This window comes from Sus scrofa, chromosome 6 (assembly GCF_000003025.6).
Source record: "Sus scrofa isolate TJ Tabasco breed Duroc chromosome 6, Sscrofa11.1, whole genome shotgun sequence".
Lineage (NCBI taxonomy): Eukaryota > Metazoa > Chordata > Mammalia > Artiodactyla > Suidae > Sus > Sus scrofa.
Window position 1 is genome coordinate 3,339,993 of NC_010448.4, and position 27,774 is coordinate 3,367,766.

A 27,774-nucleotide genomic window follows, 5' to 3' on the forward strand; every position below is an offset into this window, starting at 1 on the left:
CTGTCCCCTGACCACCTGGAATCTATCTCGGCCCTGCAGCCAGAAGGAGCCACTGAGGTCATATGAAGACCTCGCCCCCCCCCCCCCCCGCAGCCCCGACTCCAGCTCTCCCATCTCCGCTCCGAGCCCCCTCCCTGCAGCTCACGCCCTGTGGCCGAATGGACACCCTCGAGGCCTCAGGGCCTTTGCACGTCTGCCCCCTGCCTGCCACCAACCCCGCTCATCTCTCCAGGGCTAACTCCTCCCTTCCTCCGGGTCTCCGGCCACCCTCGGCCCGCACACTGGCTACCCCCTCCCCCCTCCAGAGCCTGCGCCCAGGAAGACGGTGCCATGTGCCTGTGGCAGGAACAGGCGCTCCAGGAGGCATGGATCTTAGGCGTTTCTTGGCTATATTTCCATGCGCCCGGCCAGTCCTGGCGTGTCGCAAACACGCACTGAATCAACAGCTGAACCTGGCTACTTCAAAGGCCTAGATCCACACCCGTATACAGCCGAATCGGGGTCACATGTCACACAGGTCTTATGACATTCAAGACCCCCCAAGTGTGGGTCCCACACTCCTGCTGGCTTCCGTTCCCGCGGCACTGCTTTAACCCCCTCTGCCTAAGACTGTCCTTCCCGCCCTTTCTGGAAGGCCCAGCTCCCCGGGGCCAGAGGCTGCTCTGCCTCTCACCAGCCGGGCCCTGCCTGCCCACTCCCTGAGGGCAGGGGCTGGCCCTAACACCACTGCCTGGCCTTCAGGGCCTGGCACATGCAGGAGAGAGCAGAACGCGGAGAAAGGCCAAGGGCCCCTGGGCGGCCAGGGAGGCCCCTTCTGCGTGAGGCTCCATCGTGCCCGCTCATTCTCTCCCATCCGCGCCTCGGGTCCAGGACTCTCGGAAATGTCTGGAAGCAGCCCTGCCTCTGGACATCCTCAGGGTGGACCCGCCCTCTCTAAAGGCTGCACAGGCTCCAGAGCCCTGCCACCAGAGGGCACCGTTAAGAATCAGGGCAGGAGTGGTGGCCTGACCTTTCAAGTGCCCAGAGTAGAAAGGCCAGCTCAAATGTCACTTCCTCTCTTGGACACTGATTCCACCCCCACCTCGAAACCAAAATCATTGCCTCTTCTGCACTCCCAGAAATTTCTACACAGGCCCCTGGGCACCAGCATTTGCTACCCCGAATTAATGCTAATCCCTCAGTACCACCAGGGCAGGGCCAGCCCAGGGCCCAGGTCTCAGCACGCCTGGTATGAACTTAATGAACTTACCACATTGAATTTTTTTTTTTTTTTTTTTTTTTTTTTTGCCTTTCAGGGCTGCACCCGCGGCATATGGATGTTCCCAGGCTAGGGGTCAAATTGGAGCAACAGCTGCCAGTCTACGCCACAGCCACAGCAACTCAGATCCGAGCTGCCCCATCTGTGACCTACACCACAGCTCACGGTAATGCCGGATCCTTAACCCACTGAGCAAGGCCAGGGATCGAACCCATAGCCTCACGGATACTAGTTGGGTTCGTTACTGCTGAACCGCAACAGGAACTCCCCATGTTGAGTATCTTAAAAGAGTGGCTTCCCTGTTCTTGGTCCTCCCTCCTCACTGTACTAGCTCCCTTCTACCCAGCCTCACCCTCCTGCCAGCCTCCCTACGGCCAGCCTCCAATGCCACCTCCTCCATGGAGCCTTCCTGGATTTCCTCAACTAGGGTGCTTGATCCTGGGAGATGCCACAGCCCTGCATCCTCCTGGATCTCACGCCTTGTTCGTTCCCGAAGCAACCTGACAATGAGCCACAGACCTCCTTTGCGGCTCCCGCTGGGTCCCTGCAAGCCCAGAACCCCACGGGGCAGGCCTTGCCCAGCTTGGGTGGTGATATTTAAGAAGGGGCCGACTTGATTTGTGTCCAGGGAGGACAGAACTAGGTCAAATGCACATGTGTGTTTCATGTGAAAAGCAACAGTCTAACAACCCTCGGTGGCGGGGTGGGTCTGACCCTGGGAGACCACCAAATGGAGAGAAGGCAGAGGTTGGGCCATCTGATCTCTGAGGGCCCTTCCAAGGCCAATGTTCCGTGACTTCCCAGCCCCGCAGGCCATTAAGCAAGTGGCCAAATGCCCACTGGGCAGCGGTCCAGGGCTGGTCAGAGGGCGCTTCCTGTCCCCCTGCAGGGGGAGCAGGAGAAGGGCAGGGGGAGGCCCGCGGGCTTCCGCTGGGGGCCTGGCGTCAGGGGCTGGGTGGGCCAGGGCCCTGGAGGCAAGACCTGGGCCCAGATCAACTCAAATCCGGCCAGGCCCCAGCCTCTCACCCAGCTATAATCCGGCCCAGGGCATCCGGCAACCCCAGCCCGAGCAGTGGAGGGCCTGGCCTCAGTGGGAACAAGTCGGAAAAATGCATTTTCCCCAAAAGACTTGTAAAAAAAATTCTCACTGATTTTTTTTCCCTTTTACCCCAAGCTTTCACAGCTCTAAATATGCCACACTTAGGAATTTTACGAGCAAACTAAGCTATACATCACACAGTTTTATGTTCCTAAATTAACAAAAGGACTTTAAATCTATATGGAGCTCTTAAAAAAAAAAAAAAAAAAAAAAAAAACCTGCATCTCTTTTTATCCCCTCCCCCCAAATTCTCTTTTCCTTTCTAATAACCCCCCTAAACTCACCCAAGTGACTTCGAAATTTCTGCTGATTGCGTAGTTAGACCACCAAGGAAAGGCAGTGCCACATACGAATAAGGAACTGCTTTGCTGAGGACCCCCTGAGATGGGGGGTCCGCTGTCCCTTGGGAGAGGCTTCTTTAGGGGCTATTAAAGCCTGATTTTTTTGTTTTTTTTTTTCCTGCCAGGTAGAAGTGTGACAGGACACACAGAAGGAGATGAAAAGGCCACCTCTCCCAACCCAATCTCACTGAAAATCTAAGAATTCCCAATCAACAGGTCCCTTGATAAAGTCTTCTGATGTCTCTTTAGTGGCAAAACGCAGGGTAGACCAGATGACTGGAGGGGCCCCCCTTGCACTTGATCTTGGAGAGGAGGAAGCATGGGTGGGGCTGTGCCATTCACAAGCGACATGGAGCCCGGCTCTTGGAACAGAAGCCCAGGTCCAGACACTTCATCCCATGGCTGGCTCTGTCGCTGGGAGCCGGGTGGCCCTGGCAAGCTGCCCTCCAGCCCTCCACTTCCTCCTGCACAGAAGGAAGAAAATCTTCCTTGCCCCCGCCCCATCCGAGGGCAGGAGTCCAGGTCTCGGAAGGACCGTTTGCTCCGAGGGCATAAAAGAAACTTCTCGTGACTGCAAGAGTGAAGGAGATAAGAAGCGGGCGAGTTTCCAAGGGGGCTACGGCACACTCCCACCCAGGGAGTAAGCACAACGCATTTAAGGCAAGAAAAAATCTTAATGAGAACGGGGTGGGAACGGGACCAGGCCCCTCGGAGAAGGGCTGGGCCGCAGCTGGGACAAAAGGGCCCCTGGCTTTCCCAGCCGACAGATGGAAATGTGGCCGCCCCTCCCCATTTCTCAGGGGTATCGGAAGATTAATTAGTGACTGCCTGGAAAGTGCTAGATGGGAGCCGAAATGCTTGTCCCCGCTGAGTTTCTGAGCTGTAAATAAGCAGCTTTCTCAATCACAACTGAAACAGCAACGTTGTCCTTTTATCTGGCTCGAGATCCCACAAGGCCCCGACGGCCCCCCAGAGCAGGCCTCGGGTCGTTCCAGAGCCGCCCCAAAGCCACGGGTTTGCTCTTGACCCAGCAGCTTGCCGTGATAAGCCAGAGCTGGGCATGGCTTGGTCACAGCTGGCAACTGGGGACAACCTGCCCCTCCAGCTTCAGCTCCTGAGGGCGGTGGGGGGGGGGACCCAGGGATCTGGCAGCAGGCCTGCCCTCACCGCCAGGTGGGCCTGCTTTCTGAACTCAGTCTGGGGGGTAAAACAGGCAGCTCCCTGCAGGCCCCCCTGGGCCGAGGCTCCCGTCTCCTAGGCACCGCCAGCTCCCAGCAGGGCAAGCCTGTCTCCTGCAAGCCCGTCAAAGGATGTGTGGCGTGGCGCCTGGGCCAGCCGACCTGTGGGGGGACAGCCAGGGGCAGGGGGGATGTTCTGGGGACACCCGGATCCTCTGAGAGCAGCAGGCTGTGTGGCTCTGGCCAAGCCTCAGACCTCTCTGGGCCTCAGTTTCCTCCCTGGGGAATCCGGAGTGGCCTTCCCAGCAGTGGACAGAAAACCCCCAGGGGAAGAAGCCAGGGTCACCCAGAGTTCAGCACGCGGCCAGGGTGGGGTCAGCTGACAGCCGAGGAGTCCTCCCTTCTCGAACTCCAGGAACGAGATAAGGGGGCCGGCCGGCAGGGCGCCGCCGCCAGCACCAACGGCCAATTCCCTCCCTTGCTCGTTCAACAAATATTTATTAAGCGGAGACTCTGGAGCCAGACTGCCTGAGGTCAAAGCCCGGCTGCACCGCTTACAGCCCGTGCGACCTCACCCTCTGTGCCTCAGTGTCTCCGGCTGGCAAGTGGGATCACGCTAACACTACGTCTGCTACCGAACGGGCACCAGAGGAGGGGCTGCTGCCACCTCTTCCTCCTTATTATTTGTTATTACTATTATTATTTGTCTTTTGTCTTTTTAGGGCCGCACCTGCAGCATATGGAGGTTCCCAGGCGAGGGGTCCAATCGGAGCTCCAGCTGCCGGCCTACACCACAGCCACAGCCACACGGGATCTAAGCCACATCTGCAACCCACACCACAGCTCACGGCAACGCCGGATCCTTAACCCGCTGAGCGAGGCCGGGGATCGAACCCGCGGCCTCATGGTCGCTAACTGGGTTCCTCAACCACTGAGCCGCGACGGGAACTCCTATTTCTACTATTGTTATTACCAGTCCGGCGCTGAGTTGGCCAGGAGAGAAACCCACCGTCTCCACCTGCCCACGCCGGGGGGTGTTCGGAAAGGGACAGACGGCTGGGCGCGTGTGCACACAGAAGAGCATTCTGAGAAGCACTGGAGCCCCCCTCCCCCCGCAGGTCCCCAGTTCCCTTTGCACAGGCCCGGTCCACCCTCTCCTGGCACAGGCAAGCATTCTTCTGGATCCCAGTCCCCCCACTAGTGACACCGCGTCGTGGGGGTGAGGGGCCTGGTCCAAAGACCCGAGTTCAAGTCCCAGCTCGATCGCTACGAAGCCCTGAGATTTTCTGCAAATGATTCCACCCTAAGAATAATGATTATTATATAGCTGCCACCTGCTAAGTGTCCCCTTTGTCCCAGGTGCAGTCCTCAGTGCCTTGCAAAGATTCACTCATTGAATTTAATCCCTTGCACCAGAGGCCGGCAAACTTCCCTTGTAATGGGCTAGATCACGCCTTTTAGGCTTGGCTGGCCTTGTCACAACCACTCCAGTTTGCTGGTGGAGCACGAAAGCTGCCCCAGATAATGCACAAAGGAATGGACATGGCCTTGTGCCAATAAAACTTTGTTTACAAAAATCAAACGGTGGGCCTCAGATGGCCTTACACGGATAGTGAAATGACCCAGTGATGGGTCCCATTTCACAAATGGGAACATCGAGGCCCAGAGAGCTTGTTACCTGCCCAGAAGAGGCAGAACAGGACTTCAAACCTGAGTGCCTGGCCTCAGTCCTGTCAAACAGGAGAAGCGGTGCCTGATGCCAGCCTGGCTGGGAATGAACTGCCCCACCCCCAACCCCCAGAACAGCTGGCTGGGCAGGTTCTGGGCCCTGCTCCCTGCAGTTACAGACACCGTGACAGGATCTGGCTGTGGGGACAGAATGGGGTTCCAGAGGCTCGAGAGCACCTGGGTGTCAGGCCTCTAAGGCCACAGAGCCACCGCATGCCAGGCTGCCACGTCCAGGCCTATTCTTCCCGGGCCAGCGTGGTGGGCAGCCGCAGGCTTCACGTCGCAGCGCCACCCCTCCTGAGCTGGGCAAGCTGCCAGCTCCTCTGAGCCTGACTCTGGTCATCTGTGAAATGGGTGGATGTGACACAGGCACCTAGTTCTGGAGTGGGAGTGGCAGTTACACGATGGATTCACAGCAAGCACTTGCAAGGGGGCCTCAGAAGCTCCCCGAGAACCAGGTCAGTCTTTGCCTCTGGCCTCTCTGACTCCAAGGGGAGCTGACCGAAGCCCCAGGGGAGCAAAGCCACTTGACCTTGGTCTTCCCAGTTAAGCCTCTACACGAAGATCATAAAGTACAAACCCTAGCGGGGCAACTGGAGAAAGGAAAAAAGAAGACTCTGGAGGCACAGACAGCCCTGTCCACAGGCCAAGAGGACCGGCCCCGTGCCCTGACCTCCCCAGGCCTCTCCACCTGCAGGCCTTCCGCTCTGCCACTCAGGCTTCACACCAGCCAGGACCAATTTGCTTTCATGGCTCTGGATTTCCCAGCCTGACACTTCCTCCTCCTCCCTCTGCAGCTCCCAGTGTAAATAAAAAAACCGGTCACCTGAGGAATACATATGCGCCAGCAGCCACCCGGTGGCAGGGGAAGTGGGGTGCCGATGACAAACACCTGTGCTTTGCAGAGGCCCCGTACTTCAGAAGATTCCTTCCTGCCACACACATGGGCTGAAAGTCTCTACAAGACAAGGCGCAGCTCTGGGGGCCGCGCCGCAGGTTCACAGAGGGGAGACCCCTGCCAGCTTTCCGGCAGCTCCCTGGCCAGGGGGAAGGCCGCGGAAGCCACCAGCCAGAGCAGGAATGCCAGGCCACAGTCTGGGTCCAAAGGGCCTGGGTGCATCTCCCCAGGCACCCGTGCTGGGCCACCGGGTTCTTCCTCCTGGGCCGTGTCAGAACACAGCCCCTTTGTAAACAGGGGATTCGGGTTCTCATCTGGGCCAGGCGGGCCAAGGGCGATGCAGAGGGGAGAGGAAGGCTGGACGTGCATTTCAGGCAGGGAAGGGAAGGAGCTCAGGAGCCAGGGGCAGACCCCGAGGAATATTCTTCCTGGAAGAGTGCTGGAGACACCAAGCCTGAGACATCGACCTGGTCGGTTCCTGAGAAGGGCTGGGGACCCAAAACAGCCCCCAAGAAACTGAAAAAAGAGCAAATGCATGGATTTCACAGGAAACAGAGACGCCCCTCCCACTCTTACCCCCACAAACCCTCCCCCTACTCTGTCAACCGTCTGCCCCGGTTCAGGGGCATCAAGAGCCACATCTAGCACAGCTGGGTCCTGCCCAGGCCCGTTCCCTCCCCCGACGCTCCTCCCAGGGGATCCAGCGCGGCTCTGGGAGCCTCAGCCAAAGCGACTGGGGCTTCAGAGCAGAGGGAAAAAAACCAAAACCCAACACCCGGCCACGTGCACTTTTCTCCAGCAAAACAGTTCAGGAGTTAACCTCTGCCAGCAGCAGCCTCCTCTGCAGAATTTTTAAAGCCCCGACCTGAGAAGCCCAGGAACGTCCTTTCTCCTCCCTGCAGCATCCCAACGTGTCCCCCATCCCCAGATCCACGGCTGCCCCAGCTTCCCTAGGAACTGTGTGTCTGCACCCAGAGAAGATAAAACTCTCCAAGGAAGGAAGGGGAAATAAAAACAGCTCATTCCTAGAACAAGTGGTCACACGCAGGGCAGCCTTCCTGACCTGTAGGTCACGTGGCCCACCCGGGGCCGGCCTGGTGAGTTACTCCCGACCCCGGGGGGCACGGGAGGGGGGGGTGACAGCAGGGCAGCCGGGAAGGCCCAGGGAGCACGGCGGCTCCCACCTCCCTCACCAGGATCCCTGGCTCGCCCGCCTCCCTTTAGCCTCCATGTAATTCTTCTTCAGGTCTCCAAGTGCAAATAAAGTGAACACAAGAGGGGCTCCCCAAACCTCCGGCCCTCACCCCCTCCCCTTCCCCGTGGGCTGCAAGCGCAACTTGCCCCGAAACAGAAAGTTACAGGGCAGGCTGCTGTCAGCGCGCAGGAAGGTTAGGGAAACAGGAAGCCACGCCAACCACTCTCCGGAGCTTCCCCCGGCCCCCTCCTCCGACCTCGGCAGGCACAAAACCTTCCAGGGAATCCCAGGCAGGAAGGGGGGCGGGGAGCGGGCGCGCCACGCTCGTGCGGAGACCGCGCAGGGGGCTGGCTCGAGGAGGAGGAAAAGAAGCCCGGGACTGGGGGTGAGGGGGGGGACGCGTGCTACCCGATCGGGGCGGCCTGCAGGAAAGTAACTTCACACCGGGTGCTTCATTCCCCTTGGAAGGCTTGAGTGCCCCCGGCCGCTCGCGGCACCGCCGCCACCGAGCCGGCTCCGGGCAGACAAAAGGAGCGAGACGCGCAACCCCCGGCGGCGGCGCGGTGGGGGCGCCGAGCCGGGTGGCCGCTCCCCGCCGCACGTAGCGCACACACCGCCGGCTGGACCGCAGCGGGAGCCCGCTCGCCCGCCGGCCTGCTGAGGGCCCGGTGGACCCACCGCTCTGACCCAGGCCGGGGGTGGGGGCTGGTGTCTGGATGGGTCGGTTAGGGTGGGGGTCCGGGGCGCGCGGGCGCCGCGCGGGACCCGGGGAGGCGCACAGAGCTCGCTTACCTGGTAAGTAATACAGAGGCGGCTTCAATCCAAACATGATTCAGATTAGAATTCCATAGTGGCCAGAGAGGGATGAAGAAGGAAAAAATATATTAAACCCTAGCGAGGAGACAAAAAGCGCCGTCCGAGCCACGGCGCTCAAAAATGTCCAAAACAATAAAATAAAGGCAGAAGAGCGATCCCCACAGCGACGGGGAAAAAAAAAAAAAAATCAGTCTTTTTTTTTTTTTTTTTTTTTTTTCCTCCCTAAAATGATCAAAAGGCTCTCTCTCCTGCCAGAGCCCGGGCAGTTTCGGCCACCTTGGCCCTGGCAGATCCACAATGAGGTAATTGACGACCAAGGACCGGCCGGAGCCTCCACGGCTGCCCGGTGTCTTCGCCGCGTGTGTATTTTCTGCCTTTTGGACTTGAGATGCAAATAAAAGAAGGAGGGGGGCGCACGGCGAGGGAAGCAGGCGGGAGAGCGGAGAGGAGCGCGAGAAAAATAAAGGGGGAGGTGAGGGTGAGGAAATTGGGGGGTTAAGATCTTCAGGGATTACTCATTTGAAAGGAAAAGAGAGAGAGAGAGAAAAGCAGCCCCCAAGACGTGCGAGTAGCAATCTCTCCTCCATTCAGCCATTTGAATGTCAAGGGCGAGGGTCAAGGGACCTGTTTCCAACAGGGTTTCACGTTCAGAACCAGAAGGAAAAAGGAAGGGGGGGCGGCGGGAGGGGGTATCTCTTGTTGCCAAGGAGAAATCGGCTTTGTTTTCGTTTCCCCTTAGCTACTGGGTGAGGAGGGGCGGGGTGGGGGGAGGAGGGGGCGAGCGGGGAGGGGAAAGGAGAAAATTAATACCCAAACAGCCAAGAAGTATCGAGGGGGAGATTTCTTCTCGTAAATAAAAGAGGCAGCGGTTGCAAACAAGTCTCCGGCAGGAGAAAGCAGGCCGACGAGCCGGCTCCCCTCCCCCTCTCGCCACCCCCACCCCCACCCTACCCCCCCCCTTTTTTTTTTTGGTTATCTCCCTGGCCCGGCGTCCCACCACTGACTCAGAGAGCAGGGGTGGGGGAAGGAGAAAGAACTCGCGGGGGCTCCGGCGCCGGGGCAGAAGGAGCAGGAGGAGAGCGGGCAGGCGAGAGCGCACGGCGGTGGAGAGCCCCTCGATCAATTTTCATGCAAGAATCATTATCGGTAAATTGGAAAGCTGGCTGCCTGACAGCAGATTTGTCTCCCCTAATGAAAGCGAAAGGGTAGGGGCGCAGCGGCGGGCGGCTGCAGGCGGCGGCGGCTCCTTCCGTCTCTACGCCGCATCTTCCAAGAGCTCCAGGCTTCGCAGGGCGATAATAATAGTTTCACTTGCGAGCTTCCCCCCGCGCGGCCGCGGAGCCGGGCGCCAGATCCGTGCGGACTGGGATCGGGGCGCAGAGACCTGGGCTCCCCTCTCCCAATGCAGGGAGGGTGCTGCTGCTGCTGCTGCTGCTGCTGCTCTCGGCGGGGTGCTCCCCTCTGCCCCGAAGCGGGGGCCGTTTGCAAACTGTGGGCGGCTGCGGGCGCCGCCGGTCCCCCCTCCGGCTGCCCAACTCCGCGCTCTGGCCGCCCGCCCGTCCTCCCTCCCTCCCCACCCACGTCTGACAGCTGCGGGAGCGGAGAGTTCACTCGCCGCGGGGGCCTGGGAGGAGGATCCCCAAATCGTGCTCCGGGAGCTCTGGCCCGCCTTTTGTGAGACCCACTCGGGGCTGCGGAAACACACCGACCCGGCCCAGGGCGAGCTCCTAACCCCGGCGGCTTCTTTCTCTTTGCCTCTCTCTCACCCCTCAACCCGCACCCACCCCTTAAAAATCCCTGTTGCAAGTGTAATCAAATGCTTGATACCATCTCCCACACTCTCCCTGCACTGGTGCATTATCAGATCCGGGAAGGCATGCTTCCAGGCAAATAGACCTAATAAATGCTATTACTGGGATTCTGCAAGCCCCGGCTGCACCATAGTAACGAGAGCCCTGGCTAATTTGGTTTAAGAAAACGACCAACTGCACAGAGCGTGTGTGAGTGACTGTGGAGCCTGTATCCCTCCTCCCCACCCGCCTCTCTTTCACACCAGCTCGAGAAGGCCCCATGTGATAATTCCCCAAATCGAAGGGGAAAAAACGCTGCCGCCAAACCACATCCTGTGCGCTCATTGTCCAGCCCAGCGATTTTAAAGAGACAGGATCCATTTACCCACGCCCCCCCCCAACACGCACACTTAAACGCACGCTGCAAAGCAGCCTCTCGAGGTGACAATTTATTTTTCAGCCCTTTTACCTTCTGAAGGGCCCCTCGGTGGCACGACCAACCGGAATCGCGACTTGGTAACACTAAGGGGTCACCTTTTGACCTCAGATACAATCACCTTGGTTTGAGGAACAGACCTGAGCCTGCAGGTACACACGGCGGGCCACCGCGGTCACGCCAGGCTTGGACTCCTGCCAAGGCTTTCCAGGCGCTGCGTAAATCAGGGGTCCCCAGCGGCGGCCCGGGGCTCCCTGCTAAACGCGGCCGCTTCAGATGACAATTGGACTCCCGGAATACGATACTCTAGAGGAGAGCTGGGGAGGGGGGCGCAGACTGGAGGAGGTGGGCGGACCCCGCGTGCTCCTGACCCCTCTGTGCCACTCGCGCCCCCACCCCACCCCACCCCACCCCACCCCGCCAGAAAATCGTAAATGGGCTGGGCGGAGCGCTCGGAGCCAAAGGAGGGGTGGCGCTCCTCCCCGCCGCCGCCACCAACGGCTGGGTGGGTGCAGCGCGCAGGCGGCTGGCTGCCTCCTCCGCCCAGGCGGGCGACGCGAGGAGCGCCTTTTAATCCCGCGGCGCCCCCTCCCCGCGGGCGGCCGAGCGCGCGCGGGCACCCGGGAGGGCGCCGGGGCTGCTGACCTGGAGGAAACCGGCCGCTCGGGGCCGCTAGCATCTGGCCGCTCCGCCCCGCGCTGACCCCGGAGGTCGCGCCCGGCCCTCGGCGGCGGCGGCCCTTTGTTTCCGGGGCTGCGTGGCGGCGCGCTCTGCGCTCCCCGCGCCTCCCCCTGCGCCCGCCACCGCCGCCACCGCCGGCCGCCCTGCAGGGGAGGCACCGGCCTCGCACGCGGGGTCGGGGTCCAGCACCTGCCCGCCCGCCCCCGACCGGCCTCCGCTCGGATCCCCGTTTTCGCCTGCTTATCACTCGCATACCTGATTGCCGGCGCCCCTCTGGGAGTGGGGGGCACCCAGGCGCCCACGGGACAGCCCCAGAGAGCTGCCGTCCATCCCCCGACCCCTCCTAAGCTGGGAAACACCTCTGATTCTGTTTGGGGGGAAAAAAATAAAACTATTTTTTAAAGACCCTAAACTCTGCGTTTCTGTTGTCATTCTTTTATTGGTTTTTAATTCTCCGGGATTACACGAACAACAGTAGTAATTAATACTAAACCTTCCTCTACTGTATATGCTAATGGCAGGAGCCATAAAAATTAATTTGCAAACATGTCATTACACAATAGCTGTACAGGCAATAAACCTGTAATTATGGGCCAATCACAGGCTGGGTACAGAGGGAGGCCTGCTCCCCCAATCTGCTGGGTGCCCCCCTTCCCCCGCTAAAGGGGCGAAGATGGTGCCAGAAAGAAGCTTGCTTTCTGGGAGCCACCTGTGGCGAATGCTCCCAGTCTGGGGGATGGTAGAGGGGTCTCCAGCCTAGAGTTCCAATGGCCTGGCTGCCATGCAAGGCCCCCTGGAGACAGCCACTCCAGGGCCAACGGAGCCTGAAACGGCGGGAGAGGAGGCAGGATGCCCGGCTGGCTAGTGCGGTGGGGTGGGGGGAGCAGAAAGAAACGTCGGAGGCAGAGAGAAGAGGAGACGCCACACTGTAGGGCCAGCCCCGGCTTATCTTTGCTTCCCCGTCAACAGGCAAACATTCCCCGCCCCCCAAGTATTTATTTGAATGCCTGCATCAGAGTCTCTGGAAATGTGCAGGCCAAGGCCTAATTGCTTCTCAATACTCCTTTGGGAAGGAGGTGAGCGGCAGGCGTCTAGTGTTACCATAAGCCTCCTCTGGCCTTGGGTCGGGCTGGCTCAAAGTAGTTTAGTGGCATTTCCTGGTGACAGGGACGTTTGCAAGGGAGGAAGAGAGGCCATCTACCACGGTAGGATGGCTGCGCCGCAACTCCCGACCTGATGCCAAAACAGCTGAAAAATATAAAGCAGGCCCCGCCATGCCAAGCAGCCTGCTTAACGGGCTGACTTGCCACTGAATGGCTCGGTTGTCTGCCATGATGTGGCTGAACGGGGAGCTGGAAGGATTTTCCCTTTCCCACCGGCCCTTGTGGCTTGGCTGTCGTTTTTGGAACCCATCACTAAGGCCATTCATTTCCAGGGGAGGCACCCCTCCTGGGACCGGTGCCTCTGGCCCGGCGGCTGGGGATGGGAGGGGCAGCCAGGCTGGGCCACACCTGGACCAGCTGCCAGGTGGCCAGGTGAGAAGGCCAGCACTCGGGTGGGGAATTTCAGCTCAGCGGGGTGCTCTGTAAGGATGGGGTACCTCGCTCCAGCCCTCCCCTCTCCTCCCGCTCTATCAGCTCACCTCCAGGGCGGAGGCAGGAATTGATAGAAAAGAGGCAGCAGGGAGTTCCCTGGTGGTCTAGTGGTTAGGCCTTGGCGCTTTCACCGCCGAGGCCCAGGTTCGGTCCCTGGTCTGGGAACGGGGATCCCACATCAAGCCGCTTCGCGCTGCGGCCAAAAAGAAGAAAAACAGGCAGCAATCTGCAGGGGCTGAGGCTCCACCGAGGGGAGGGCCACGGGAGGGCAAGCTCACCCCCACCTCCCTGAGAGACCCCACAAGGCCAGCCCGAGCGGGGTCAGAGTGAAGAAAAGAACAGAAAACTGCTAAAACTGCTCCATCTCTCGATGGGGACACAAGCCAGGGAGTGCCTGCTTCCCTGGAGGTGGCGGCGTGGGAAGCCCGGGACCCCACCCTGAAGAAGCAGGGGCCCCCACCTTCCGACTCTCCCTGCCTGCACCTCCAAAATTGAGGGGCCCCAGACTCCCTCTAGTAGCGGGGCGGCCGTGGCCACAGCACAGACACAGCCTCGCGGCCAAGAGCATCCATCAGCTGGATGCAACAAAAATAGCCTCCCAGCACGTGTGGGGGACAGAGGCTGCGGGGTGGGGGGTGTCTGGAGGGCAGGAGGGGGCGTCCAGCTGTGTGTGCATGGTGCCCACAAACACTCTGGTGGCTGCCCAGGCCCGGCTGTGACCTCAGCTTCGATAGAGGGGCGCTGCTCCCCAAGGACACCAGGGCACGGAGAAGAGGGGCAGTGGGAGGCCGAGCGGCTCACCTGAAATGCCCTCTGGGGCCGCCCCTCCACCTCGCGCCCGCCAGGGAGGATCATGCCTGCTGATGTCTCCCAAGCTCAGCCTGTGCCAGCTGCTGGCCTAAGCACTTTTGCCGGCTAACCCCCCGGATCCTCATGACAGCCGCTTTCAAGGTCACCGTGAGGCAGTCCATTTTCTAGACAAGGCACCGAGAGGGCAAGCACCTCGCCCAAGGACACACAGCCCCGAAGTCCAGAGCTGGGGTCTGAAGCTGAGCTGGTTCCAGAGTCCACGGTCATAACCACCAAGCTTGGACAGACTAGAGCGCAAATTCCAGCTGGGCGCCCCCCACCCACCGTGCACCCCCGGGCAGTCATGTCACCGTCGAGCCTCCGTCTCCTTACCTGGAAAATGGGATGAAATCAGTCCTGCCTCCCAGGAAGATGCAAGTGGGTACCCACGCTGGTGCCTGGCAGAGCACGGCTCCATAAATAGAGCTGCAAATGCCTGTGTTTTAGATAATAGCGATAATAGCAGCGACCATTGCCGGGCCTCAGCACACCCAGGCTCCGTGCTACGTGCTTGGCTAAGGGTGTGACCTTCTCTGGAAGCTGCCCCCACCCCACAGGCCGACCTACGGTGACCATCACCCCCTTCTGCACATGAGGACTCGGAGGCCCCATAAGGTGACATCATTCAGCCAAAGGCACCCAGGGAGGGGACACACCCACGTCTCTCTCCATCTGGCTCTGGTCCTTAGGTGACTGGACAGGTGTGAGAGCTCGTTCTCAAGATAAGCAAGGGCGTTCCCGTCGTGGCTCAGCGGAAATGAATCTGGCTACCATCCATGAGGACACAGGTTCAATCCCTGGCCCCACTCAGTGGGTTAAGGATCCCGTGTTGCCGGCAGCTGCAGCTCCGATTCAGCCACTAGCCTGGGACCTTCCATATACCGTGGGTGTGGCCCCTGAAAAAAAAAAAAAAAGAAAGAAAAAAAGATAAGCAAGTCTGAGGTTGGAAGAAAAAGGGAGAAATTCTGTCCTGTCAAGATGATATCTGGAAGTTCCCAGCGTGGTGCAGTGGTTAACGCACCTGACTAGGAACCATGAGGTTGTGGGTTCGATCCCTGACCTTGCTCAGTGGGTTAAGGATCCGGTGTTGCCGTGAGCTGTGGTGTAGGTCGCGGATGCGGCTCGGAACCCGGCCGGTGGCTATAGCTCCAATTGGAGCCCCAGCCTGGGAACCTCCATAGGCTGTGGGAGCGGCCCTAGGAAAGCCAAAAAAAAAAAAAAAAAAAAAAAAAAGATGACATCTGTAAACCCAGGTTCTGTTTCCATTTCAGCGTGCTGCATTGACTTTTGCTTTCCTGGTACCCAGTGGATCCAGGCACACCCCAGCCAGGGACTGCTGTCCCATCTCTGGGGTCTAAGCAGGCCTCGCACAGCCTCCTCTGCCTGCCTCTGGGTAATGGGCTGCATGGTGGCCCACCGAGATGTATGTCCTCCTGGAACCTTGCATTTGACCTTCACCGGAAAAGGAATCTGCACAGAAATAATTAAGGATCTCAAGATGAGATCATCCTGGATTATCAGAGCGGACCCTAAATGCAAGGGCAAGTATCCTTAAAAAAAGAGAAGCAGACAGAAAAGAAGACACACAGGGAAAAGGCCACGTGGACATGGAGGCAAAGGTTGAACAAGGAACATCTCGAGCGACCAGGGGCTGGAAGAGGCAGGAGGACCCTCCCCTAGAGCCTCACTAGGGAGCGTGGTGGCCCTGCTGACCCCTTGCTTTCAGATTTCCGGCCGCCAGAACGGAGAGAGAATCAATTTCTGATATTTGAAGCCACCCAGTTTGGAGTCATTTGTTACAGCAGCTGCAGAAACACATACATCCTGTCAATTCGGTGACAATGGAATGGCCAACACAAGGAGGGCCTGGGCCCCGTCCAAGGCTGGGCATCATGGGCCTCGGGCCAGCTGGGATGAAGATGAAGCATCCAGGGCAGGTTTGTGCTCAGGCCTGAACTCAACACCCCAGCCCCCAGCTGGGGGGCTTTCCGGTGACCTGCCTGCCCTCGTCTCCCCCACTGGTGACACGGCTGGGGTTTGGGCAGCCTTCTGGGCTGCAGGAAGTCATCGAGTATGGCTATCTGCCCAGGGACTGGCCAGCCAGGCAGCCTTGCCGCGTCCACCTATGAACAGAGGCCTCTGCTGGCCTCGTGCATCCTGCCGGCCCCACGGGGCCAGGGTCACGACCACAAACAACACGAAACCTGGCGGCTGGCTCTTCACCAAACCTGTTGCCCTTTCCTCTTGGGCTCACACCGAGACGACAATTCTCAGCCTCCCACGCAGGCGAGCGGGGCCAGAGAACCACGTTCTGGCCGAGAAAATACGGTGAAAGGCATCGCTTGCCACTTCCAGGCCCGGCCCACCAGGCCGTGAGCCTCCGTGGTCCCCTTCCGGGCCTGCCCACCAGATGTTAGCTCCCAGGATGACCCTGAACCCATGGGGACCTCCCCAAATATTACTGAGACCAGACACCCCTGCCCGACACCCCTCCCGTTACAGATGATGTCGGCAGGTGATGAAGAAATAGGCATCTACGGTGGCACTTCTCCTGGGAGGGTGTGTAAAGGGTAACTTCTCAGCGTGATGCGCCACGGAGCCCTCGGGGCCTCTTCGTTGTCGGAGCCAGTGTTAGTCTCGTACAGACGCCATTCGGTCTCTTTGAGGGCCACGTACGGACTGACCGGCACTGCTCTGGATGCTTTGAGCACATTATCCTGTTTCATGCACACACTAAAGGTCAGTCCAACATCATCTCCATGGTTTTTTGTTGTTTTTGTCTTTTTAGGGCCACACCCACAGCATACGGAGGTTCCCAGGCTAGGGGTCCAATTGGAGCTGTAGCCACCCGCCTCCACCACAGCCACAGCCACACTGGATCCGAGCCACATCTGTGACCTACACCACAGCTCACGGCAACGCCGGATCCTGAACCCACTGAGGGAGGCCAGAGCTCGAACCTGCATCCTATGGATGCTCATCGGGTTCATTAACCGCTGAGCCACGACGGGAACTCCCTATCTCCATTTTTCATTGAGCAAACGGAGGTCCAGAGAAGTAAAGCAGCTTGCCCAAGGTCACACAGCCGGTAAGAGGAAAATCAGATCTGAACCCTGGCCCTGCATTTCATTTAGTTATCTAGTTACTGGCCACGCTCAAGGCATGCAGAAGTTCCCTGGTCCACAGCAGCAACCCGAGCCATAGCAGTGACAACACTGGATCCTTAACCCACTGAGCCACCAGGGAACTCCCAGAAACTCTTTGCAATGAAAAGCAAGCAAGCAAATAAACACAAGGAGACTGCATGCGGCTGTCTGTCGACACACAGAGCTGTGTACCTGACCTCCAGTTAGGGCCACCGTGGAAGCCACGGGCGGCACGTTCAGGGGCTGGGAATTCTTTACAGTAATGCTTTCTCGAGACATACGTCGTGGATGTGGCCAAGACATACGTCATGGATGTGGCCAAAATGCTTCCTCCCCGTGGCTGCGCAGACGCCAGAGAAATCAGAGACTGCTCTTGGACTGCCAGGTGCAGTCCTCCCTGAAAGGGGGCCCTCCGCCTGTCGCCTGTCCCCGCACGCCCTGGGGACGCAGGCGGGCCACTTCTGGAGGCAGTCTATTCATAATCTCAGACGCTCTGGTTGTCAACCGTTCTGCTTCGTGCAGAGCCAGCAAGCACAGGGCTGGCAAGTGGCTGCTGAAAAGCCCTGAGGAAGGTCTCCTGGTGGTGGCAGTGGGGGAGGGGGGACGCGGGGGCGGTGCAGCTCCATGGCCCCAGGCTGGCACGGGGTGCCTTCTGTGGACACAGCAGCAGCCCGACTGTGGCCTGCCCGCTCCGATCCCGCTCCAGCCGCTGTCCCGCTCAGGTGCCCGGGGGCAGCTGCCAAGGCTTTCTTCTCCCCACTGGTGCCTGCCCACCAGGGACCAGGCAAAAGCGTGTACAAGGGAAAAGGGCTTTTGCGAACAGCATCCTTCCGGCTGCCGGCTGCCGGCGTCTGCTGGGCCAGGAGTCACTGCCGGGACATAATTACCGCTCGTGGATGACACGCATATCTCCCTGCCTGCCCCGGGCCTGACGGCTTCAGGTCTGTGTAGCCCTCTGGCCGACACACTGTGGTTCTTAAGAGGTGGCTCCGTGCCTGCTCCCCTCATGCTGGGCTTTCGGGGGGACAGAATCAGAGAGGGGAGCCCTGGGTTCCCTCTGATCCTTCCCTAGCTTTACCCTGCAGAGAAAGCCCGCCTGGGCCTGCCACTGCCTTTCTGTTGGCACCCCCCCTTGCCCACCGTCTCTCTGCCGACACCCCCGTGGCCTGAGCTGCCCTTTCGTTACCCCCCGAAGGGCCCTGCCTGAAGCGATGGGACTCCCGACGTGTCGCCAACAAGAGACATTCTCCCTGGAGAACTGCTCCTCTGTCGGTTGGTTTCTTTTTTCCTTTTTCAGCCGCCCCCCCCACCCCACCCCCAGCCCACGGCATACGGAGCTCCTGGGGCCAGGGATCAAATCCGAGCCCGAGCTGCGATCTAAGCCACAGCTGTGGCAACGCTGGATCCTTAACCCACTGTGCTGGGCTGGGGATCGAACCCACATCCCAGCGCTCCCAGGATGCTGCTGATCCCAGAGTGTTACCTCCTGTCAGTCACCTTGAGAACAGGGATGTGGCACCACTGACCTCTGGGGCCAGATGCCTCTTTACCGTGGGGGCTGCCCTGTCCTGGGGGCTGTTGAACAGTGTCCCTGGTCTCGACCCCCTGGATGCCAGTGCCACGCCCCAATTGTGACCATGAAAATGTCCTCAGACACGGCCAAATCTCCCCCCAGAGGCGTCGTGCCAAAATCACCCTGGTAGAGAGCCAGCGAGGTGGCATAAAGGATCCAACTGGAACGCCGAGTGACCTGAGCTTTAGACCCACCTCAGCCATGGCCTTGGGCAAACAAGCACCTGTCCTGGCCCCAGTTTTTCTATATAAAAACTCGGAGGGGCTGAAAGGGGTGCTGTGGTCCTCCAGCTGTCTCTGATTCTCTGATGCTGCCTACTGTCAATGGTTCCAGAGCAGGGATGAGCTTGGGATTCAGGAAACAGGATCACAGGGAAAGGAATCCAGTGATGTTTCCTGGGTTCATACAGAAGAACCCGCGAGGGGCCAACATGTGAGCTGGGGAGCTCCGGTGCCTTGCGGCCCTTTCTCCATGTCTTTTTTTTGGGGGGGCCACACCCGCGGCACATGGAGGTTCCCAGGCTAGGGGTCTAATCAGAGCTACAGCTGCCGGCCTACGCCACAGCCACAGCAACGTGGGATCTGAGGCCCATCTGCGACCTGCACCACAGCTCACGGCAATGCTGCATCCTTAACCCACTGAGTGAGGCCAGGGATCGAACCCTCATCCTCATGGATCCTAGTCACGTTTGCTACCTGCTGAGCCACGATGGGAGCTTGTCCACGGTCCTCTTTTTCTCTAGCCTAAACAAAACCTCCGCTGAAAAAAAGTACCCGCTATCAGTCATTTACACTCTAGCATGATTGAGCCCCAGCTCTTATCATCACAGAACCGAGGCCGTGACTGGAGCCATTTCAGGACTAAGTGGAACAGCTGTAGGATGTATTTGGGAAAGGCAAGACAAAAGAGTCATTCTGCCCGCTTGGGTTAAAACGGTGGTTTCGATTTCACAACATCATGTGAGAAGGGGAACTTCCGGGTGCGCTGTGTTACAGTCCGTTTCAACAGCTGCCACGGGGAGGAAGCAGCACCGGTCAAGAGCTGGGCTTGGGAAAAGGTATGTGGCTCAGAGGAATTTTGGTAAAAAGGCGGGTCCAGCAGGACCACCTGACCAGACCCTGAGTGGCCAGGGTCCCCCCCTGCTGCTGTCACCGCCCCCCCCTCCCCCACAGCCTGAAAACCATCAGTCCTTGTGGCACCTGGCAAACACCAGCCTGCCCCGAGCTGAACAGAGCATCAAGGCCAGAACCACAATCCTGACCCATCTGTCTCAAAGAAAGGATTTCCGGTTGTTTGTGGGGATGGGTCATCCCCGAAACAGCTCTCCTTCAGCCCTGGAACCCAGAGGGAGGCTGACTATTCCTGCGGCGGGGGCGCACACTCCTGTTTAACTCCACAGAGTGGGAGGCGTGTGGGCCCCGTCGGGTCCCCGCGCGGCTCCACCCCCATCGCAGGTACAGCAGGGCTGTGGACTCTTCTCTGGCCTTTGGTCTCCTCCTCGGTAGGACGCTTGGACGAAACGATCCCCCAGGCCTTCCAGCTCCGCGAGCCCATGATTAATAAAACTCAGATACACCATCTGCTCACTCTGACATTTAAGAAACAGAACAGGTTTCCAAAGAGAAAGCTGCCCCGTGCAGCTTGCTTTTCCTCCTTCGCCGGCTGATCGAGTATGGGTTCACACCCTCCCCGCATCCCAGCCCTGACTCGAAAAATCTCGACACACACACACACACACTCACACACACAGAGCTGTCTCCTCCGCTCCTCCCCAAAGGTCACGGATGCGGGAACTAGCTGATGCCCTAGCAAAACTGCACCCGCCGGGCCCTCCCGGGCCTTGCGCCCTTTCTAACGTCTTCTCTGGCCGGAGGGCGAGACGTGCATCTTCATAACGTGGCCCCAAGCTTCACAACTCAGTTGGCGCTGACTCATCTTTCCCGCTAGTTCAGCTCCTCGCGCTGGCAAGGGCGGATGACCGCCCCCTGCACAGACGGGGGCTGAGCCCGAAGAGGGGAGGGTCAGCCCCCAGGGCACCCGGAGGACAAGCAGGGCGGCAGGGGCATCACCTCGGCAGAGCACCTGTGTGTCAAATGTTGGACGGCGAGGTCCCACGGCCAGGCGTTCACACAGGATACCCCCAAGGCTCTGTCCTGCCGATGGCCCTTCAGTGTTTGAGGTGGCCTTGTCTCTAATACAAGGTGCCAGAGGTACAGGGTCTCAAAACGACTCTGCTGTAGGCACGGAACATGGACCTTCTCTCTGGGCCGCACTGACGGCCCTGCTGTGTCTGCCGGGAGTCCTATGTCATGGGCACCTGAGGCCTGGCCGGGGGGGGGGGGGGGGAACATTCTGAGCTGGGTGAGACCCAGCCAGACGCAGGAGCTGGGCCCAGGCAGTGAGCGCACAGTCTGACAGTGACAGCTGTGTGATAGCGGGTGATCTGATGGGCCTGCTCGTGGCTTCTTCCAGCTGCCTAGGTCCTGCCTCGGCCTGGGCCCCACGGAGGAGAGTCCTAGGAAAGCCCCTGAGCCTAGGAAAGCCCCTGGCCCAGCGTGACTCCATGTTGGCTGGATCTCAGCAGGCCCCACTCCCGTGCCCCGCTCTCTGCGGGCAGCGCCTGTGGGTGGGATCTGCTGGGTTTCAGCCTCTCTGCTGCTATCCCCCGGATGCCGGACTTGGCCACCTGCTCCTGCCCTGACCATGCTGGCCATAGTGTCTGTGGCTCCAGGTCCCTCCACACCGAGCAGAGTCATCTCACTTGTGCCTGGTCCCCAGCCCTACCCACTGCCCCCACCCCCAGCTCCCTAGGAGAAGTGGCCTGGACTTCCTGTTTCCCACAGGGGTCAGAAAAATCAACCCAAACAGCTTGCTAAAAATATTCCTCCAGGAGTTCCTGTTGTGGCTCAGCGGTAACGAACCCGACTGGTATCCAAGAAGACGCGGGTTTGATCCCTGGCCTCACTCAATGGGTTAAGGATCCAGTGTTGCCATGAGCTGTGGTGTAGGTCGCAGATGCAGCTCAGATCCTGCGTTGCTATGGCTGTGGTGTAGGCCGCAGCTGTAGCTCCAATATGACCCTTAGCCTGGGAACCTCCATATGCCGCAGGTGTGGCCCTAAAAAACAAAACAAAACAAAACAAAACAAAAAATTCCTCCAGCTTCTTAGGGGAACCAAAGAGCTCACAGGACTACAAGGAATCACCAGGCCAAAAGGGACAAGGAAACTGGACTCCCCAGAGCTGACATGGCACAGAGGCCACCTTGGCCCCAAGGGCATCTACAGAGCCTCTGGAATTTGAACTTATATTTTTATGGCCTTGAAGGTCAAGGGGGCAGAAAGCAAAGCCTGGGTCCTCTGTACAAGCTGCGGATCGAATCGAAGGCCCTCCCCACAATAAGCCAGGGCCCTAGAGAACTGCCTGTCAGGGTGAGAGTGAACGGGGAGCCGGCCAGGCTGTGTGCAGAAGCACAGCCAGGCTGAAGTCGGGTGCTGCCCTGGGAACATCAAGTCCTGAACTGGATTAAGGAGGTGCTGATTGTGTCTCTAGATACCTGCTGGGGGGGGGGAAGCCAAAAAAAACAACACACCCTCCTAAAGGCAATCGCCTTCCTCCCAGGCTTCAACTTAAACCTGCAAATTCTTCTTTTAAAATCTAATGACCAGGGAGTTCCCATTGTGGCTCAGTGGTAATGAACCTAACTAGTATCCATGAGAATATGGGTTTGATCCCTGGCCTCGCTCAGTGGGTTAAGGATCCGGCCTGGCCATGAGCTGTGGTGTAGGTCACAGATGCAGCTCAGATCCCGCATTGCCGTGGCTGTGGCATAGGCGGGCAGCTCCAGTTCCAATTGGACCCCTAGCCTGGGAAGTTCCCTAGGCTGTGGGTGTGGTCCTAAAAAGCAATAAATAAACAAATACATTCCTACATAAGTAAAGAAATAAAATAACCAGCACAGAGTTGAGGATAACGAGGCACCCAGGAAATGATTTCCTGGTCGGTAGTCAGCAGCTACAACAGCCAACAGAAGCAGACCTGCAGTGACGCCAGAGGTTGGAATTATGAAAGCCTTCACAATCCTGCCCGCTCCGATCAAGAGAAAAACACACAAACCTCACGGGATGTGCAGAGAACAGGAAACCGTACCAAGGGCAGCATCGCGGCCTCACATCTCCCCAGGATGTAGTCTCCTCGTGGCCCGCTCACCACCACCTCCCCTAGATGCATGCCTGACCCGCGGCGGGAGCCCAGGAGACACCTGCGGACTCCTGAAAGGGCACACAGGACCGGGGACCCCCAGGGAGGCCATCAGGCTGTTCCAGGTAAGTCGGGGGAATCACTTTAGTCGGTGAGCAAAGAGGCGAGAGGAGATGCTTAACCCCAAATTTCCCTTCGCGGTGACATTTCTCTGTGTGAAGGTAGGCGCTCATGCAAAAACAAACGCAGCCACAGAACGGCCTCCACAGTGGAAGAAAAACAACCCAGAGGTGTAATGACTGTTGCAAAAAAGCTGCATCCTTTAGGCCAAAACGAGCACCCCCCCACCGTTATAATTTCGAGTTATCCGTTCTTTATTACAATTCGCGGCCTTGGCTCTCAAAGCATCTACCAGGGAATCTTTCTGTGGGGGCAATTTTGGTGCCTGCAATTAGCTGAACAGGCATCTTTTGTCCCTGCTAAAGCACTCAATTGCAGGTGTAATTAGGTTCCCTCACCCCTGAAATCTGCAGAGAGCCGCCCGCCTTGACTAACTGCACCCACAATTAAGTGCTTACGGGCATGTGGCTGGAGCCGGCAAACATGTGCACGCAGCTAATAGCGGGGGCACCGAGCACGCTTTCAAAAATAGACACTGTGTTGGAGAAATCCAGCCTCTTTCCATTTGTTGTTCAAACGGCTCTGTCCAGCTGGGAATAATGAGAAAAGACAAACACGCCAATTAGGCTGGGTCCATACATAAATAAACCGCACAGCTCCTTAATTAAGCCACTTGCAGGAGTGGGCGAGGCCGGGAGAAGCAGGGGGCACGGGTGCCACGGCCGGGCCTGGAGGCGCGGACGCCATTTTGGCCAAGATGGCGCCAAGGGGCGGCCTCCCGCCAACATGGGGCCTCCACCCAACACACCCCATTGGGCCAAGGGATGCTGGAGGGCATGAAGGGCCAGCTTGGGGGCTGGAAGACTGGTGAGGGTGGGGAGGGGTCTCTAGACGCTCCCCAGGCACAGAGGAGGCTGGGTTAGAGAGGCAGTCAAGGCCTGCATCCTGCAGCCAGGGGATGGCAGTGGGGGACTGAGCCTTCTTTGTCCTTTTCCGCGAGCTGCCTCAGGCTGGCACATGACCTCCTCCCGGAGAATCTGTGCTCTCTCCTCTGCCACCTCTTCCTCCCCGAGGCCTCTGAGGGTGGCAAAGTCCCAAATCAAACCACCTGCCGGCCTCCAAGGCCCGCTCCCTCAAGGCACCTCCAGGGGAGACCCAGCCCCTTGCCAAAGCCTCCCCAGCCACAAACCACCCCGGCTATGAGGTCGCACAGCTCAGGACAGAGGAAGGACCCAGGAGGCCAGGGACGAGGCCAGGAAATGCCAGGAGGCACAGGGCTGTGGGCGATGGTGGGTGATTTCTGAATCTCTGCCCCCCCACACCCGTTCTGTGCTCCCTGCCACGGTGCTGGATTGTTTCTCCACAATAAAACCTAGCACGTTACGGTCGCTGTCATCAGGCGAGGGAGCGACGCGTCCCGCTCCCCGAGCCGTGCCACTGAAAAGCGATCTGCCTTTTGCAGAGCTCAGCAGTCCTGGCTGGAAGCAAATGGTGAAGGCAATATTTAGATAATTAAAAACCCATCGCTGATGGGCCAGCCGGGTGGCCACAGGTGGCTTCAGGGTGGACCAGCAATGGCTCAGAATGGCCAGCTTGCCTTCTCTCCTCCCCTTCCAGCCCTGACTGAGGGAGATGAGAGGCCTGGGAGGCAGGCAGGTGACCACTGGGCAATTCTGCCCCGAGAGGAATCAGGCTCAAACCCGGGATTCTGACCGCATGGTCCCTTCAAGACTTGGCCCCAGCCTGGCCTCTGCTCCCCCTCTGCTGTAGCCACCCCAGCCTGTCTGGCCTCTTCTTGCCTCAGGGCCTTTGCACTGACTGTGCTTTCAGCCTGGCACTCTGTTCACCCAGCTATCCACACAGCCTCCCTTCAAATATCACCTCCTCAGGGAGGCCCGCCCCGACTGCCATGGAAAGAAGCTTCACACACCCTCCCCAGTTTCCCCACCCCGACTCTACTGTGGGGTTTCTGGAGCTCTTCATCCCTGGATTTATACCTGACTTTTTCATCACCTTATTCATCTTTTTCTTCTTTTTTTTTTTTTTTTTTTGGACTTTTTAGGGCCGCATCCATAGCATATAGAGGTTCCCAAGCGAAGGGTCGAATCGGAGCTGCAAGTGCCGACCTACACCACAGCCACAGCCACAGCAATGCCAGATCCGAGCCACGTCTGTGACCTACACCACAGCCCATGGCAACGCCGGTGGATCCTTAACCCACTGAGCGAGGCCAGGGATCGAACCCGGGTCCTCAGGGATACTAGTTGGGTTCTTAATCTGCTGAGCCACAACGGGAACTCCTTTCTCTATGAGGCTTAGGTGGCGTCCCCATCCCTGGTGCCCAGCATGGCACCTGGTGCTCAGAGGGGACAGCTCTGAATAAGTGAATAAATGAATGATGCCTGATTGGATACAAGGCAACGGGGGGGGGGGGGAGCACTGCCTCAGCAGGGGGGCCGGGTGAGAAACCAGATGGGGGAAGGACTCTGGAAGCTTCTCAGGGGGAGGGGGTCCTCCTGTAGGGTGCTGGAGTTGGAAGCCCTCCCCCAGCTCAGGGCCTGGGGCAGCAGAAGTGACCACAGGTCGATCTGGCCAAGCAGCCTGTGTCTCCTCACTTAGCCTTTGAATTTCTAAAGCTTGACTTGGCGCCAAGAATCACTGAGCTCCCAGGAGCGGAGCCTGGAGTCTGTCTGACCCTCTTCCTGTCCCCCTGCCCCCAGCAGATGCCTGTGAAAATCAAAATCAAGATGGGCTCCTCCGGAGTTCCTGACGTGGCTCAGTGGTTAATGAATCCAACCAGGAACCATGAGGTTGCGGGTTCGATCCCTGGCCTCGCTCCGTGGGTTAAGGATCCGGCATTGCTGTGACTCTGGTGTAGGCCGGCGGCTGTAGCTCTGATTGGACCCCTAGCCTGGGAACCTCCATATGCCGCGGGAGTGGCCCTAAAAAGCAAAAAAAGAAAGAAAGAAAAGTAGTCTCCTCATGGCAGCTAAGCCTGGATGATCCGCCGTCATGGGGATGGCGGGAGCAGAGCCCACTGCCCCACGCTGATAACCTGAGGCCCCCGTTCTAGGCCCTGGGTCCTCTGCCCCATCAAACGTCGCCTGCAGCTGCCGCTGGGCGCCCATCGGGCAGGCTTGAGCCTCTTCCCTGCTTCGATCCCTCACTGCCGCCTTAAGGGGCCCCCCAGGAACGGTGAGGAGCAAAGGCCTCCTTCTTGCCCCACCTGTTGGGACGGGTCCTACTGACGGGGGGTGGGGGCGGGGGGCTCACAGGGACCCCTTCATCAGGCCCCCTTGTCTCCCGCTCCTCCAAACTCCTGGAGCGTGTGCCCTCCAGGTGATACAACCCGCACCTTGCCGGCCTCCACAGGGCCAGGCCTTGACATTCTGGAACCTTCCTTTCCTGGTCGAGGCCCATGAGCAGTCCTGATAGTCTGACCGGTGGCCTAGACAGCCATGCCTGCTTCTCGGAGGCCCCACGGCCCCCACCTTTTCCCAGCCCCTGCTTGCTGGTGTGGGGTCCCTTCCTGGAGGCAGGTGGGTTGGCCACTGCAGATCAGGCAGCCTCCTGGGCTGGGGTAGGAGCCGGGGGCCAGGTGGCCTGGGTCCAAACCCACCTGCTGCTGGTGGCCCCTGACTTCTCTCTACCTCCATTTTCTCCCAGCACTGAGTGTGGGTGAAAGCCTAGAACGTTCCATGCAGCCCCAGGATCCCGTTATCTGGAAGGTGTGGCAAATGTCACAGGCCCCTGCCCGAGATTGACCCAGGGAGGGGACTGCTCGAGCACAGGTTTGCCAAGTGGCAGGCACCTCGGAGGCCTTCTCTTCCCTGGGAACGGAGGCGGCTTGGCCCCCGAAGCTTCGGGAAGGGCCCTCATCTCTTCTTACGCCATGGAGCCAACGTCACTGTCAGTTCACCAAGAGGGTTCTGCTTCCCCTTTTTGAGGAGCCTTGATCTAAGCCCGAGCCCACTTCCCTAAAGGAAGCGAGCCAGTGGGGCCCCCGTGGAGCACTCAGAGCGTCCTGGCCTTGAGCCAAACCCACAGACGCTTGGCTGGTGACCCGGCCAGTTCTTCTAATCCTCAGGCAGTTGCAGGGCCTCCCGGTTCGGGACACTTCCCCTTAGACATCCCCTCCAAGTCCCCCTACTTTCTCAGCGCCCTTGGGGTCTGTGCCATCATGAACCCCTCTGGCTGCCCCTGTCCTGACCAGCCAGCTTTTCCTGTCTCTTCCTGAATCCCCAAGTCTGGCATACAGGTCGTCACTGAGTGCTGGCCAGGTATACAGCAGGTGCTCCATGAATGCACATAGGGAACCACAGAAGGTAGAGGCAGGCCTGGCCCTTGAGGCCCACCCCTGAAGGCATTTGGAAAACTGATCCTTGGGCGGGGGGGGGGGGGGGGGGGGGGGGGGGCTGCAGTCACACAATACCTTCCAGCAAAGTGGGAGGAAGGTGAAAAAAAAACGGTCCCCAAGGGCCCTGGGCTAGGGGCTAATTTGTTTTGGCCTCTTGGTCCCTGGCCTTGGGGCAGGGGTCCTGACCACATGCAGCTCCAGATTAGCCGGGGTCCCACCCACTTCTGCTTTCACTGGGTGTCACCACAAACCACCCAGCCGGCCTTCCTCTTATCAGCAACTGTCACGCCCAGAGGGCTGCGGTGGCTTTGTTTTCTCATCCTTCCCTCCAGGGAGCCCTGATAAGGAGGCCAACCTTTACCCTCCGCTGCTTCCCTGCTGGCCTGGAAAAGCTTCCCTGTTAACTGAGGGATGGGGCCTGGGGCTTCTGGAATAACTCCACAGACCCACCCCAGCCCGGCAGAGCAGAGAAGGAAGCAGGGAGGACCGGGTTCCCCATTCGGTAGAACCCCACA

The 27,774-nt window shown here is 59.0% G+C and overlaps 1 protein-coding gene and 1 long non-coding RNA gene across 11 annotated transcripts in view; one reads left to right on the top strand and one right to left on the bottom strand.

Annotated features, from left to right (window-relative positions):
- The window catches only part of GSE1 (Gse1 coiled-coil protein), a 413,470-nt gene that overhangs the window by 95,826 nt on the left and 289,870 nt on the right, over positions 1 to 27,774 (bottom strand). For 2 of the 10 annotated variants that reach the window (XM_021093715.1, XM_021093713.1), the window contains exon 1: positions 8,490 to 11,152. The exons of the other annotated variants lie outside the window; for them this stretch is intronic. In XM_021093715.1, coding sequence (XP_020949374.1) covers positions 8,490 to 8,526 — 37 coding nt within the window. In that variant the 5' untranslated portion in view covers positions 8,527 to 11,152. Of the gene's footprint in view, positions 1 to 8,489; positions 11,153 to 27,774 lie in introns of those variants that run through there. 10 annotated transcript variants of the gene reach the window in all.
- On the top strand, positions 19,202 to 20,161 carry LOC110260894. Its single transcript, XR_002344461.1, has 2 exons — positions 19,202 to 19,640; positions 19,756 to 20,161. It is a non-coding gene; the product is annotated as an uncharacterized LOC110260894 (long non-coding RNA).